This window comes from Mustela nivalis, assembly GCF_964662115.1.
Source record: "Mustela nivalis genome assembly, chromosome: 12".
Lineage (NCBI taxonomy): Eukaryota > Metazoa > Chordata > Mammalia > Carnivora > Mustelidae > Mustela > Mustela nivalis.
This window is the reverse complement of record NC_139031.1, coordinates 84,831,407-84,843,922: the sequence shown is the minus strand read 5'-3', so window position 1 is coordinate 84,843,922 and position 12,516 is coordinate 84,831,407. Positions and strand designations below refer to the sequence as shown.

General features: G+C 43.0%; 1 protein-coding gene across 20 annotated transcripts in view; it reads left to right on the top strand.

Moving 5' to 3' along the window:
* Positions 1 to 12,516, top strand: part of SRPK2 (SRSF protein kinase 2) — a 252,202-nt gene that overhangs the window by 209,725 nt on the left and 29,961 nt on the right. For all 20 annotated transcript variants that reach the window (XM_082691879.1, XM_082691871.1, XM_082691876.1 and 17 more), the window contains one exon: positions 2,381 to 2,487. In XM_082691879.1, coding sequence (XP_082548005.1) covers positions 2,381 to 2,487 — 107 coding nt within the window. The remainder of the gene's footprint in view (positions 1 to 2,380; positions 2,488 to 12,516) is intronic.

The window sequence follows — 12,516 nt, the reverse complement described above, 5'->3', positions numbered from 1 at the left end:
TCTCATGCAGGACTCCCCACTGAGCACAGAGCTCGATGCAGGGCTCCGTCTCAAGACCCGGATATCACGACCTCATCCCAAGTCAAGATTCACACGGTCAGCCAACCGAGTCACTCAGCTGCCAGTCCCCCCCACCCCACCTCCACAGACAGAAAGAGCTGGTCCTCTGACCAGTCTCCTGCTGAATCTGTTTATTTATGGACAGGTAGGGCAGCCCCTCTTCTTTGGATCAGTTCTGTAAGGCAGCTTATTGGGATAGATGACAGGATTTCTTTGGAGAAACTACCTGATATATAGGTAAATGGAGTGTTTGGGGTATGTATATTCCAATGGCTGTTTTTACCATTAAATAGGATGCTAGGAAACCATTATAATCCAGGTTGTCAGCGCTTTGAAGAAGAATTTAGGTCATAATTTAGAAATCTTGGCCTTTGATTCTTTTACTAATGCTAATCCTTAGTTTGCCTTTTTTTATAATGATTTGGGAAATAGTAAGAAACTTCTGGCTTTAGATTTACCTATGCATAAGTCTATAATGTTCTCCACTGTAGAAATGTTTTCTTTTTAAAATTTTCATTAAAAATATTTAAAGCAGCAGTTATTGTGATGATGTGATTTGGTAGATCCAGATATTGTAGAAAATATTAAATCAACTAACCTGCTTTAATAATCTATCTGTAGGCTTCCAGGGACGAACGATGTACTCTGAAGAAGTTTCAGAGCCATTTTCAATCTTCCTGTATGAATAACATGAATGTGTTTGTATGATGGACTTGGGTGGGTCACAGTCCCAGAAAGTCTGCAGCGGACTAGATTTTTTTTTTAATGTTTTTTTAAAAGGTTTTATTTATTTCTTTGACAGAGATCACAAGTAGGCAGAGAGGCAGGCAGAGAGAGAGAGAGAGGGAAACAGGCTCCCCGCCAAGCAGAGAGCCTAATGTGGGGCTCGATCCCAGGACCCTGGGAACATGACCTGAGCCGAAGGCAGAGGATTTAACCCACTGAGCCACCCAGGTGCCCCTTGGACTAGATTTCTATTAAAAAAAAAAAAAAAACAAAAAAAACAAGAGGAGTGCCTGGGTGGCTCAGTCGTTGGGCACCTGCCTTCGGCTCAGGTCATGATCTCAGGGTTCTGGGATTGAGTCCCATATCGGGCTCCCTGCTTGGCGGGAAGCCTGCTTTTCCCTCTCCTACTTCCCCTGCTTGTGTTCCCTCTCTCAGTGTGTCTTTCTCTATCAAATAAATAAATAAAATCTTTAAAACAACAAGAAACACAACACCTCAGATTCCATAGGTTTAATTCCTTTAAGTAGATCTTTTTAAAAATTTATTTTATTTATTTATTTGAGAGAATGAGAGAGAGAGAGCGCATGAAAGCAGGGAGGGTCAGAGGAAGAAGCAGACTCCCTCCTGAGCAGGGAGCTGGATGCTGGACGCTGGACTTGATCCTGGGACTGCAGGATCATAACCTGAGCCAAAGTCAGTCGCTTAACCAACTGAGCCACATAGGTGCCCCTGTAAGTGGGTCTTAAGTGCCATGTCTTATATTGTGATCCTATGTTATTGAAAACTGCTTAGAGTATTAAAGTTGATCTGGTTCTGCAATGAAAGATACTATTGAAGGAAAAGATTAAGTATCTTCACTGTGTTTTTTATGTTTCTATTTTATAAAGTGTTTCATGGATTGGAATTAAGTGTCCTCCTTGATTGCCTAAAGACAGAATTTTTGCCCCCCCCCCCCAGTTAGTTTTTATGAGGTTTCAGCCTTGCTCGCTTTCATTATGACTGATGATCAGGGAGGGAATTGAAATGAGCAAGAGTGCAGGGAGGTGTGGGTTTATGTCATGGCTAGGCCACCTTGGGACTGTGTGATGCCAGAAAGCTCTTCCAGCTCCTGGGTTCACTGTGGCCACTTCTGTGTGGGGCTAGGCACATTGTTTGACGAGCATACATTGAGAAACATAGGAGATAGAAGTACTTAGGAAATGTTAGATCTATTTATTTTGGTGAGAAACAGCACATGACCACTATTGATAGTAGTAACATTGCATTTTAAAGTGGTTTTGGTTTTTGTTTTTTAAGAGAGAGTGTGCAGGTATGCAAAAGCGGGGGGAGGGGCAGAATGGGATGGAGAGGGAGAGGAAGAACCCTAAGCAGTTTCCGTGCTGAGCATGGAGCCCCATGTAGGGCTCGATCTCACAACCCTGAGATCATGACCTCAACCAAAACCAAGGGTCAGACACTTAACCGACTATGTCACCCAGGTGCCCATGATGTTGTATTTTATAAAGAAAAAATTGCCAAGTGCCACAAAGTTGCTGCTTTGAGTAATTGCATCACTCCAGGAAATGTATCTGGATGATCCTTTACCATGTCCCAGATGTCTGCATGGTCTTCGAAGTACTTGGCCACCATCTCCTCAAGTGGATCATCAAGTCCAACTACCAAGGCCTCCCAGTTCGTTGTGTGAAGAGTATCATTCGGCAGGTGAGCATGTGAGGGCAGTCCCCATCCTCCAGTTCCTAACTGGCTCGACTTTCAACTAAAGCTCCTGTTCTTAAATACACACACACGCTCGTATAAATATAATCCCTGTTTCATAAATACATATGTGAATAGTATAGTGTGTAACATGTTGAACTTGTTATGTCAACTTTATAGGTATTTAGTCATGTGCCATCCTGTCTTGTACAGAGGACAGTATGTAAATGTCAGGCATGCATTTCTTTTGGTGTACTGACCTTTTTTTTAAGGTAAGTGATACGGCATACTGAGAAATTAAATTGTTCTATCTAATATCATTACTGTGAAGTGTCCCACTTAGTTCCTTAGAAAATAATTCAGAAGAAATAGATGATTTGTGCTCTTTTACTATTTCTATGTCTTTTTGGATGGAGGTTAAATGAAAGGTAATATAAGGAATGTTGAGGTTCTTTATGGAGTCTTATGTTAGATTTGTACTCTGTTCAGTTGCCTGGACAGAAGGAAACCTTTAGCATGGGTCTGGTTCAGGGACGATGTTCCAGCAAAGATTGATAGAATGAAAGTCTACACATGTAGAAGATCTCCTAATTAGAAAATTTACCAGATTCGGTTTTTTGCATGGAATACATCAGTCTGTATTCCTCATTGCCCTTGTAGCCTACATTAGGAAAGTTGTGGATACGACTTATTCTGAATTACCTGTTCTGGTATCATGGACAATTGTCATGGACAATTCTGCAGAGTAAGTGATATATCAGGGGGTTTACTTGGTTTGCTCAAGAAAAGGGCTGGGTGATTTGGCACCCATCCCTTGCCCGTTTAGGCCCAGAGCTTAAGCTAGTGCTTGGGGTTGGTGGGGGAGGTTTCTAGACCCAAAACACAGGCCTCCGTCTACAATTCTTACATAGGAAAAGAATCAAGGAATGATTCACAATTAAAGAGTTGTGTATTCAAGTGCTGGGCGCCTACAAAAGAACCTTCCTCAGATGGTATTTGCATACATGCACAGGACTAGGTTTTTAAACCCATTTTATGAAGATTCTGGAGCTTAAATTGGTTTGTGAAAGCATCTTGGATTTTGCTTTTGAAATTGTATATAGGTAGGATTGTTTAGTCAGCCTGAGTGTTGTCATTTATCTTTGTTTCTTTGCATTGCAAATTGGCAGCTTGTCTTTTAGCATTATAGATGTCCTGTGAAAGGAGAGGCCTGAGAGAGAAAGGCGCTTTGCCTTGGCTTATTCAGGGAAATCTGTTCTGTGCACAGTATTATGTTGGGTACACACATGCCCTTTGTGGTCTTGTGGCCTGCTCTGGATTAAAAATACTGTTTGTTCCCTTTTAGATTTTAGGTAGTAGCATTTTAACTTATTATTTTAACATAGCTAATATCTCAAACCAAAAAGCAATGGCAATTAACCTTTATTGGAATTTCTTAATTCCTAAATGACACTTTGGTATTATAGCGATTAGTGGCAACTCTGAACTCTAAAAAGTCATCTTGTTAAAACTCTGAAAAAATGCCTTAATTATCTCTTCATAAATCCTGAAAATATTAAGATTTACAGATTCTAACAAAAAGCATATAATTTGAGAAACCCCAGCTCGCGTCTGTTTCACTTAGGTCTGTCATCCCCTGGAAGCTGGTACTTTTTGAAAGCTGTCTGTGGCTGTCTGAGGTCACTGACCACGGCACAGCTCACGCTGGGCACTGAAAGGACATGACTTCGCAGATGAGCCGTTGATACTTATTTTGTGTTCCTGAACACGGAAACAAAATGTGGCCTTTCTCAGCAAGTGAAAGAGTCTGTAAATCTAAAGATGAAATTCTTGGAGTTTAATGAAATTTTCATGGGTTGTTGCCAAATGAACAAATGATTTTAATGAGTGTGTAATTCACATACACTGAGCTTTGCGGACTGAGCGCTCTTACAGTGTTTTATTGGTCTAGAAAAAATTCAAAGTGAAATTATCATTTTCTGTACTTAGTTATTAATAGGCAATATTTAGAAGTTTTGCTTTTAGTGTGAACCCCACCTTTAATTTTATGTAAGGAAGATGTCGATTCTGGAGTTCTTTCCCTAAACTTGTAACTTTCAAAGTAGTAAATCGTTATCTATCTATCCAGTTAATAATCTATGTCACCTGGAATTCCCTTCATTTCTTTAGATTTAGCCTATGGATTCAGTACTTTTGACTCCTAGGTAATAGCGGGACAATCCTTTATTAATAGACCTCACAGTTTCAGTGCTTCCTGGAACAGACAAGGTAGACCAGCTTTCTAATACTCTGTCACTACGTGGCCTCCCTTGTCTTCGAAGTCAGGTGTGGCTGACCCCGCTCCAGTCCCCCATCCTCTTTCACTTGGCAAGCTTCCCTGGTCGCCTGGCCCTCCTTCCCTCCTGTGCTGTGCCTTTTACTCCGGATCTTTCCCTTTCCAGCACCACTGTCCTTAGTTCAGACCCTTAGCACCTCCATCCAGTACCTTTTAATGGGCTTCTCTCGACTCTCCCAGAGGCCTGCGCATACCTACTCCATTTCCCTGTGCCAGTTTTTATCTGCTTTCCATTGGCAATTACCTTCCAAAACAAAACTTTGCTTCACTCCAAAACCTTTAGTGGCTTTCCAATGCGTGTCGTCTGAAGCTTAACGTTTGCTTTCAGGAAGCTACATGTGGCAGGAGAATGAACTCGGGTTTTGGTGTCTAGCTTGGAACTTGGGCTAAGTTCCTTAACCTCCTTAAGCCACAAGTTCATCATGAATAAAATGGGAATAATAAAGATACCTTCCTTGCACTATTATTGTTACATGTAAAGGGATGCTACTATTAATTATCACAGATTTTTATTCAGTACTACTTAGTATGTGCCAGGCAGCATTGTAAGTACTTTGCAAATTTTAATCCATTGACTCTTCACAGTAACTCTATGAAATAGGTATTTTTACCCTTCTGATTTTACAGAAGAGGAACAGAGGTGTGGAGAGTTTAGGGAACTTTCCCCCAGTCAGGAAGTGACTTTAAAAAGTAGTAAGCTGTGGAATGGGCATTCGTACCCAGAGCGTTTGGCTATGGAGGTTTTACCTTTAGCATTTGCCAAGCGGCATAGTGTATCTTTAGAATTGTACTTGGCCTAATGTCCAGTAAAAGTTAAATCACTATTCTTTCTATGAAACTATTTAAGGTTGTCTGCCATCTGGTATCAGCCCATATTTCCCCTTGCAAATCCCGATTCAGCTTTTATCTCCTGGCAGGTAAATGTTTTCCCATTAAAAATCTTTTAAATAGGTAATGCGTTTAAGTGTTCTAAATAGTTACGTCCTTCTGGCACCCAGTTTCTCACCCAGAGTCAACCAAGTTACCAGTCTCTTATGAATGTTCGAAGATGCCCAAGCATTTATGAATACATGCAAATTTACCTGAGTTGTTTGTTCATGAAGTTCTACTAGTTTCATTTTGTACGTTTTTAGAGGAAGTACTCACCTGGCCATTTTTTAGCTGCACATCTTTGATCAGTTCTTTTGTCTTAGGCTGCCGAAAATACCACCCTTTCTTTTCTACCCATGCTTTGAAAGACTCAGCCTGTTTCCATGATGAAGGCTTCCCACACTGCCCCGGTTAGGAATGCTCTTTGTTGCCGCCTCAGTCTACCTGCACCTCCATTTGGGCCTTTCCTGATGATTGCAGCATCTTACTGCAGGGGCCCCAGCCCCGTAGCCCCGCCACTACTCACGTTTTGGACTGGACAGTTCTTTGTTGTGGGGATTTGTCTTGTAGGATCTTCACCAGCATCCCCTACCCTCAACCAACTAGATGCCTGTATCAGCCACCACCACCCCAGCTGTGATGGTTTTAAAGGTCTCTCAACTTTGTCGGGTGTTCCTGAGGAGGCAGAATTCCCTCTTGGGAGAAAACCACTGGGATAGAGGAAGGTGCCCCTGCTAGGTGCCTTGCCAGTAGGCCTCACTTCACATTATACCTTTGGCACGTACTGTTTTGTGACCCTTTTCTGATGATGTAGCCTCTGTGAGCCTGTTTTCTCCTTTGTAAAGCTGAAATGGTAATAGGTAATTTGTGGAGTTAACATGGAGGGACTGTGGATTAAGCGTCCAGCGTGGTGACGAGTGTGAAGTGGCCAGTGTGTCCCCACCTGTGTGCGGGCTTCTGGAGTTATGAGTTCTCTGTGATTCCTGTGTCTCTTTGGAGCGTCCCTCGTGCCAGAGGTGGTCAAAGAATGTTTTTGATATGCTCTTTCCTTAAAGGAAAGCAGTATACATTCCTCTTTTTATTCTACAAAATGGCTTACTTTCTGTGATTTATGGGCTTGTAGACCAGCATTACCCCTAGATTGTATTTTAAAAGTAATGACATAATTGAATCATCTGTCTTTCCAGGGTTTTCCATGCACTGTTGTCAGTCCATTGGTCAGTTCTGAGCTGTCCTCGTGTAGTCCTGGTGGCTTGTGCTGGCGGGGGAGAGGCCCGTGCGTGCTGGTGGTGTCTGGCAAGCTCTGTGCGGCCTCTCCCAGGCTATTCTGGCTCAGGTGTGGAGGCTTGTGTTAGTCTGTTCACCCCCAGCTTTCCCTGCTGCTTTTGAAATCTGTAGTGAGGTCTGGTTCATGTCTTACTCTTCCTTCTGCATCCAGGAGAAGAGATGGGTGCTCGTGTTGGCCGTGTTTATTGTGGAGCGTAGAAGGTGCGGCTTCTCTACATGCTGCTCTCCTCTCGGCCTGGCTTTGACTTGCTTGTACATTGAAGGGGTAGCTGACATTTTACTTTTTAAAACCTTACGGTTTAGTTCATTACCTTTTACAGGAATGTGAAAGGAAGTGGCCTCTTGGTAAGGGCAAGGCCCTGATTTTGGTGACTTTTGCTATCGTACTGGAAAAACTAGCAGTTGCAGCTTGTAGCTCTGGATTCTTAAATTTTTATTACTCTTTTGGGATGCCTGGGTGGCTCAGTCTGTGAAGCAGCTGCCTTTAGCTCGGGTCACAATCCCAGGGTCTTGGGATTGAGTCCTTCATTGATCTTGCTACACAAGGAGTCTGCTTCTCCCTCTGCCTGCTGCTCCCTCTGCTTGTGTTTGCTCTCTGTGTCTCCCTTCCTTTCTCTCTGACAAATAAATAAAATATATTAAAAAAAATTCTTACTACTCTTTTCTATAACTGCAGTTGTCACTAGCATTGACAATACTCTTTGACACCCCTCTTTTTGAAGCGCTGATTTGAATTCAGGTGGTGTAATTCCAGAACCTATGCTCTCAATTGCAAGGTCCTGTGAAACGTCTACATGGAAAGACCCGGGAGCATTTAGGTGATAGCACGTGTTTGTGAAAAGTGTGCCTTTGGGGGTCTGTTTGTGGTAATTCTTTGCCTTAATAGTAGAACTGGCAATTAGAATATTTAAAAGAATAACCATCAGGTGTTACTTATTAAGTGATTTGTAATTGGTAATATGTGCTGTGCTGTTTAGCCAAGGGGGCTTGTGCAATGCAGTGCTTTTCCACACCCCACTTCTGTGGGGTGCAGATTCTGGGGCCGTGCTTGGGCAGGCTGAGTCGACTGTTAGCACTGAATGCCTTTGTCTACACTGAGTATCTGTTGACCATTTCATTTATGTCCCTGCTCCTAATTACTGTGAATTCATGATCACTGAGCCAGGAATCAATGATAGAACAGAAGATTAATTTTAAGTTGGTAAACATTTTTATATTCATTGTGGTGGTTCTGTCCTAAGTCGGAATCCTCCTCGGAAGGTGGGTCCTCATCTATGAAATGGGGTGAGCCGCTTTCCCAGCGCAGTGCTCTGTGGCGCCCTCTACAGGCCGGGCACGGAGGCTTTCTCTTTTCCTTCCCACTGTGTTCAGAACGGCTGCAAGGTTTTCTCACGGATTCTCAGTAGTCCTGAGTTAGAACACGGGGCAGAAGGCTGTTTCGTGTCAAAGGAGACAAGCACAGTGTCCACTGAAACTTTTGTGCGCGTGCACACCCACCCTTTCCACTGAGCGGGGATCCCCACACTTCCCCATGCAGTTTAATTGTCAGAATTGTCAGAATCAGCTTGTAGGGTTTACCTCATGTCTGTTCAGTGAAGAAAAGAAATCCAATGGGAGCCTTAGCTTTCCTAGTAGAAAGTGTCCAGGCCTGAGGAGAATCCTCAGGTATGCGTTCCTTCACACCACCAGGTGTAAGTATCTTGTCGAAGGGATCCTGCGTGGGCCAGCCCCTCCCGCTGCCTGTTGGCCCAGCCGCTGCATAGTAAGGCCTTACAGAGTAAGAGCCTGGCCAAGTCTCCTCGCCCCATGTCCTTTGTTCAGGTGTGGAAGGAAGAAAGTCCCCGTGTGGTGACCAGAGTCAGAAAATAATTTAGAAAGTTGCTCTCATTCTGTTTCTCTTTACAGTTTAGGATTTTGAAGGAAGCTTTGTTTTCTGGGGCGTGAGCAGGGCCCAGAAGACATCTTTGAGGGAATTTCCCACATTCCTCTCAGCTCACTCCTGCTATTGTATCTGCATCATGATGGGACTGTTGTAGCGTGCTCCAAGAGGAGCAGCTTTATGTCACTCACACCAGCAGCAGACCACCTCCACCATCTTCACAGGCGTACAGAGAGAAACCTAAGGGACTGTCTGACCCCCTTACTTTACAGATGGATTTGAGGTCAGGGAAGGGGACTTGCTCTAGGCCTAGCTAGTTAGTATCTGGAGCAGAACTGGGGGCTTCTGGCTCCCAGGCCTGGGCTCTGCCTTCACTGATAAGCTGCTAGCCTGTCCCTCCGACTTCACAGAACTGGCCCCGCTTCTGAGGGTGTGATCCAGCTCCTCTGAATGAGGTGCAGCCCCGCCCTAGGCTGTGCTCAGACTGGTCTCAGCGCTCCTGTGCTCAGACTGGTCTCAGCGCTCCTGGTGGCTTAGATTCCAGCAGCCGGTCGGCAGGGTTCTCTGCAGCCTCTGCTGCCTCCTGCTGATGAGGCGAAGTATGTTTTTTTAGGCAAGAAAGAAATATACTGGCCTGGCAAGTGCAGGAAACACAGAAAATGAGTAAAGGCTCCTTTGAACTCTGTTTTTCAGATTTTGCAAGAAGAGCTCTATCCTTGGGCATGAAGCTTGATTCACTGCTTTTCTCTTTTTTTGCGTCATCATAGTTATTCTGCATAAATGATTATGAGATTGCCCATCATTACTGTTTATTCTGGATTCTGGGGTGCTTTATTGCTTTAAACTTCACTGGCTGAGAAGAGAAATGCTATTTTTCAAAATAACCATTCTTTTTAGTCTACATCTAGACACTTTATAAAAAAATTGTAGTTCGGAATTAAGGCGTCAGAATTTCATTGCTGGGATGTACCACAGAATTTATCAGGGCTAGCCTACTTGTAGGTGGGAGAAAAGGGACTCCGAGAAGTTTAGTAAGTGACTTAGAAAAGTTAAAGAGTTATCGGGGCGCCTGGGTGGCTCAGTGGGTTAAAGCCTCTGCCTTTGGCTCAGGTCATAGTCTCAGGGTCCTGGGATCGAGCCCCGCATCGGGCTGTCTGCTCCGCAGGGAGCCTGCTTCCCTTCCTCTCTCTCTGCCTGCCTCTCTGCCTACTTGTGATCTGTCAAATAAATAAATAAAATCTTAAAAGAAAAAAAAAAGTAAAGTTAGAGTTATTTTGTTGATGTCAATACAAGTGTTTTGACTTAATTCAGTTCTCCCATTAATGTTGAGCATCCTGTGTGCTAGACCTTGTTTTTTTGTAGATTTTCCATAGAGTAACTCTTATCATATTTCTACTTAGTAGCTACATTCCTCCCGTTTTTTAATGTGAAAATGGAGGCTCAGACAGTGTGTGGCCCTTCCCCAGTGAGTGAGTGATGTGGCCGCAGTCTGGGAGTGGGTGAGCCCCAGGGTTGTGTTTTAACACCACACTGTGCTATGTCTGTCAGTTATTTCCTTTAAATTTTGCATTATCTTAATTAAATACTTAATCTGTCTCAGCAGTCCATTCTTCGTCTGTGTTCATCGTTAGACATTATAAGCTGTGCTTCTTAAGGAAAGGTAACCCAGTGGCATGCAATTGCAACTATTTTAAAAATCTGGAACCTTAACTTCTTGCTGAGAACACTGTGTTCATCTCAAGTGCCTGCTTTTCATTGGGAACTCATGAACACATCTGGATGCTGGATCACATTAACTCTTACTTATGTAGCCTCCCACATAGTAAGACAACCAGACCACCACAAAAGAGCTCAGGTTGGAAAGACAGGAGTGACTCAGGCATGAAATGGTAGTGAGAGATGCTGACATTTTTACTTTGAGTTAATATTTGATCACTGAAATGCAATTTCAGTTGGAATAATTTTTAACTGTTTAAAGTTTCTCAAAAATCATATTCCTTTGCCTCTGTAGGTTAGAAATCACTACTGTTCCTGTCTGTTAATTTCTTGCACTTCTCAGAATCTCTCTTGTTATTCAAATATAAAAATTCCCCATATTATTTCATTTTGAACAAAGAAGATGTATGAATGTCAGTGGATAACATATAGGTATCTGGATTATAACCCAATTCTTTATAGAAACATATAATGAATCTTTCTTCCTTGTCCTTTGATGTTTTAAACATAATTTAATAGTTCTAATTGCAGTACCATTGCAAACATTAAATAGTAATTTTCAGGCAAAAAAACAAAAACAAAAAAACCAAGTGTCTTACCTTCTGTTATTATGGTTTTATCTGTTTCACTCTTTTGGTGTTTACTAGGAACTTATTTGTTATGCCCATGCTCATCTTGGTTTCTTTTTGGCCAGTCCCTTTCCTCCTCCTGGCAGAAGACAGTAAGCTCTCTGAGGACAGAGGGGCTCTAAGCCCCAAGAGACGACGAGCTTCGTTTGTTGCTGTGTGTCAGACACCTGGAATTAGGTGCCTGACCTATTATAGGAGCTTGACTGGTGCTTGGTCAATCTTCCCTTCCCAGGGAAGGTTCCCATAGATGAGTATAGAGATTGTCATCCTGGTTATGAGATGGGTTTTTCCTTTTCTCATTTTCCTTGTGGAACCTCTGCCCCCTCATTTCCCAATGCTATTGTCTATTAAGGTTCCTTAGGCATTTACAGCAGACAGAAGCATGGGGCTATTGGGGAGAACTTTTGAGAGTTGGAAACACATATTATGTGTCTGCTGCTTATGTTTTTCCCACTTCCTTGTCTGTTGTGGACAAGACCTCTAAATGATTTAAAGTATATGATGATATTTATTTATTTACTTATTGTTTTTTAAAGATTTTAATCATTTATTTATTTGACAGAGAGAGATCACAAGTAGGCAGAGAGGCAGGCAGAGTGAGGGGGGGAAGCAGGCTCCCCGCTGAGCAGAAAACCCAATGCGGGGCTCGATCCCGGGACCCTGGAATCATGACCTGAGCTGAAGGCAGAGGCTTAACCCACTGAGCCACCCAGGTGTCCCTAGAAAATATATTTTTGTTGACGGGAAGAATTGAAAGAATTCCTCTCTAACGGAAAGAATTCCAGAAATATTGTGACCTTGTATCTAGGTCACTGCACTCTGTAAGTTTTGTGGGTTTAGTTTTTGTGGATATTCTGGTCCAGCAGTTTCTTTGGGTTTGGTGCTCTTGCGTGGTCTGGATTCCACAGCTGTTTAATCCTCCTTTCTTGCGCTATTAAAAATTCATACACATCATTAAGCATCACAGAGATGCAGATCATACATCACACCCACCAGGGTGACTAAAATAAAAAGATAACGAAGTGTAGACCTCGACGCAGAGGGTGGAACCTTCTACGTTGCTTGTGGGAATGTGATAAGGTGCGGCTGCTGTAGAAAACCAGTTACCCTGTGACCCAATGGCTGTACTCCAGGTATGCGCCCCCCCCAAAAATAAAATTGTGTGTGTGCACAAAAACTCCTACGTGAATGTGCAGAGCAGTACTCTTTATAGGAACCAAAAAGGGGAAACGTCCCAATACCTATGAATTGAACGGCTCGACGAGATACGGCATGTCCAGTGGAGTATTACTGGGCAGTTACAGGAGCCGAAGGAGGTA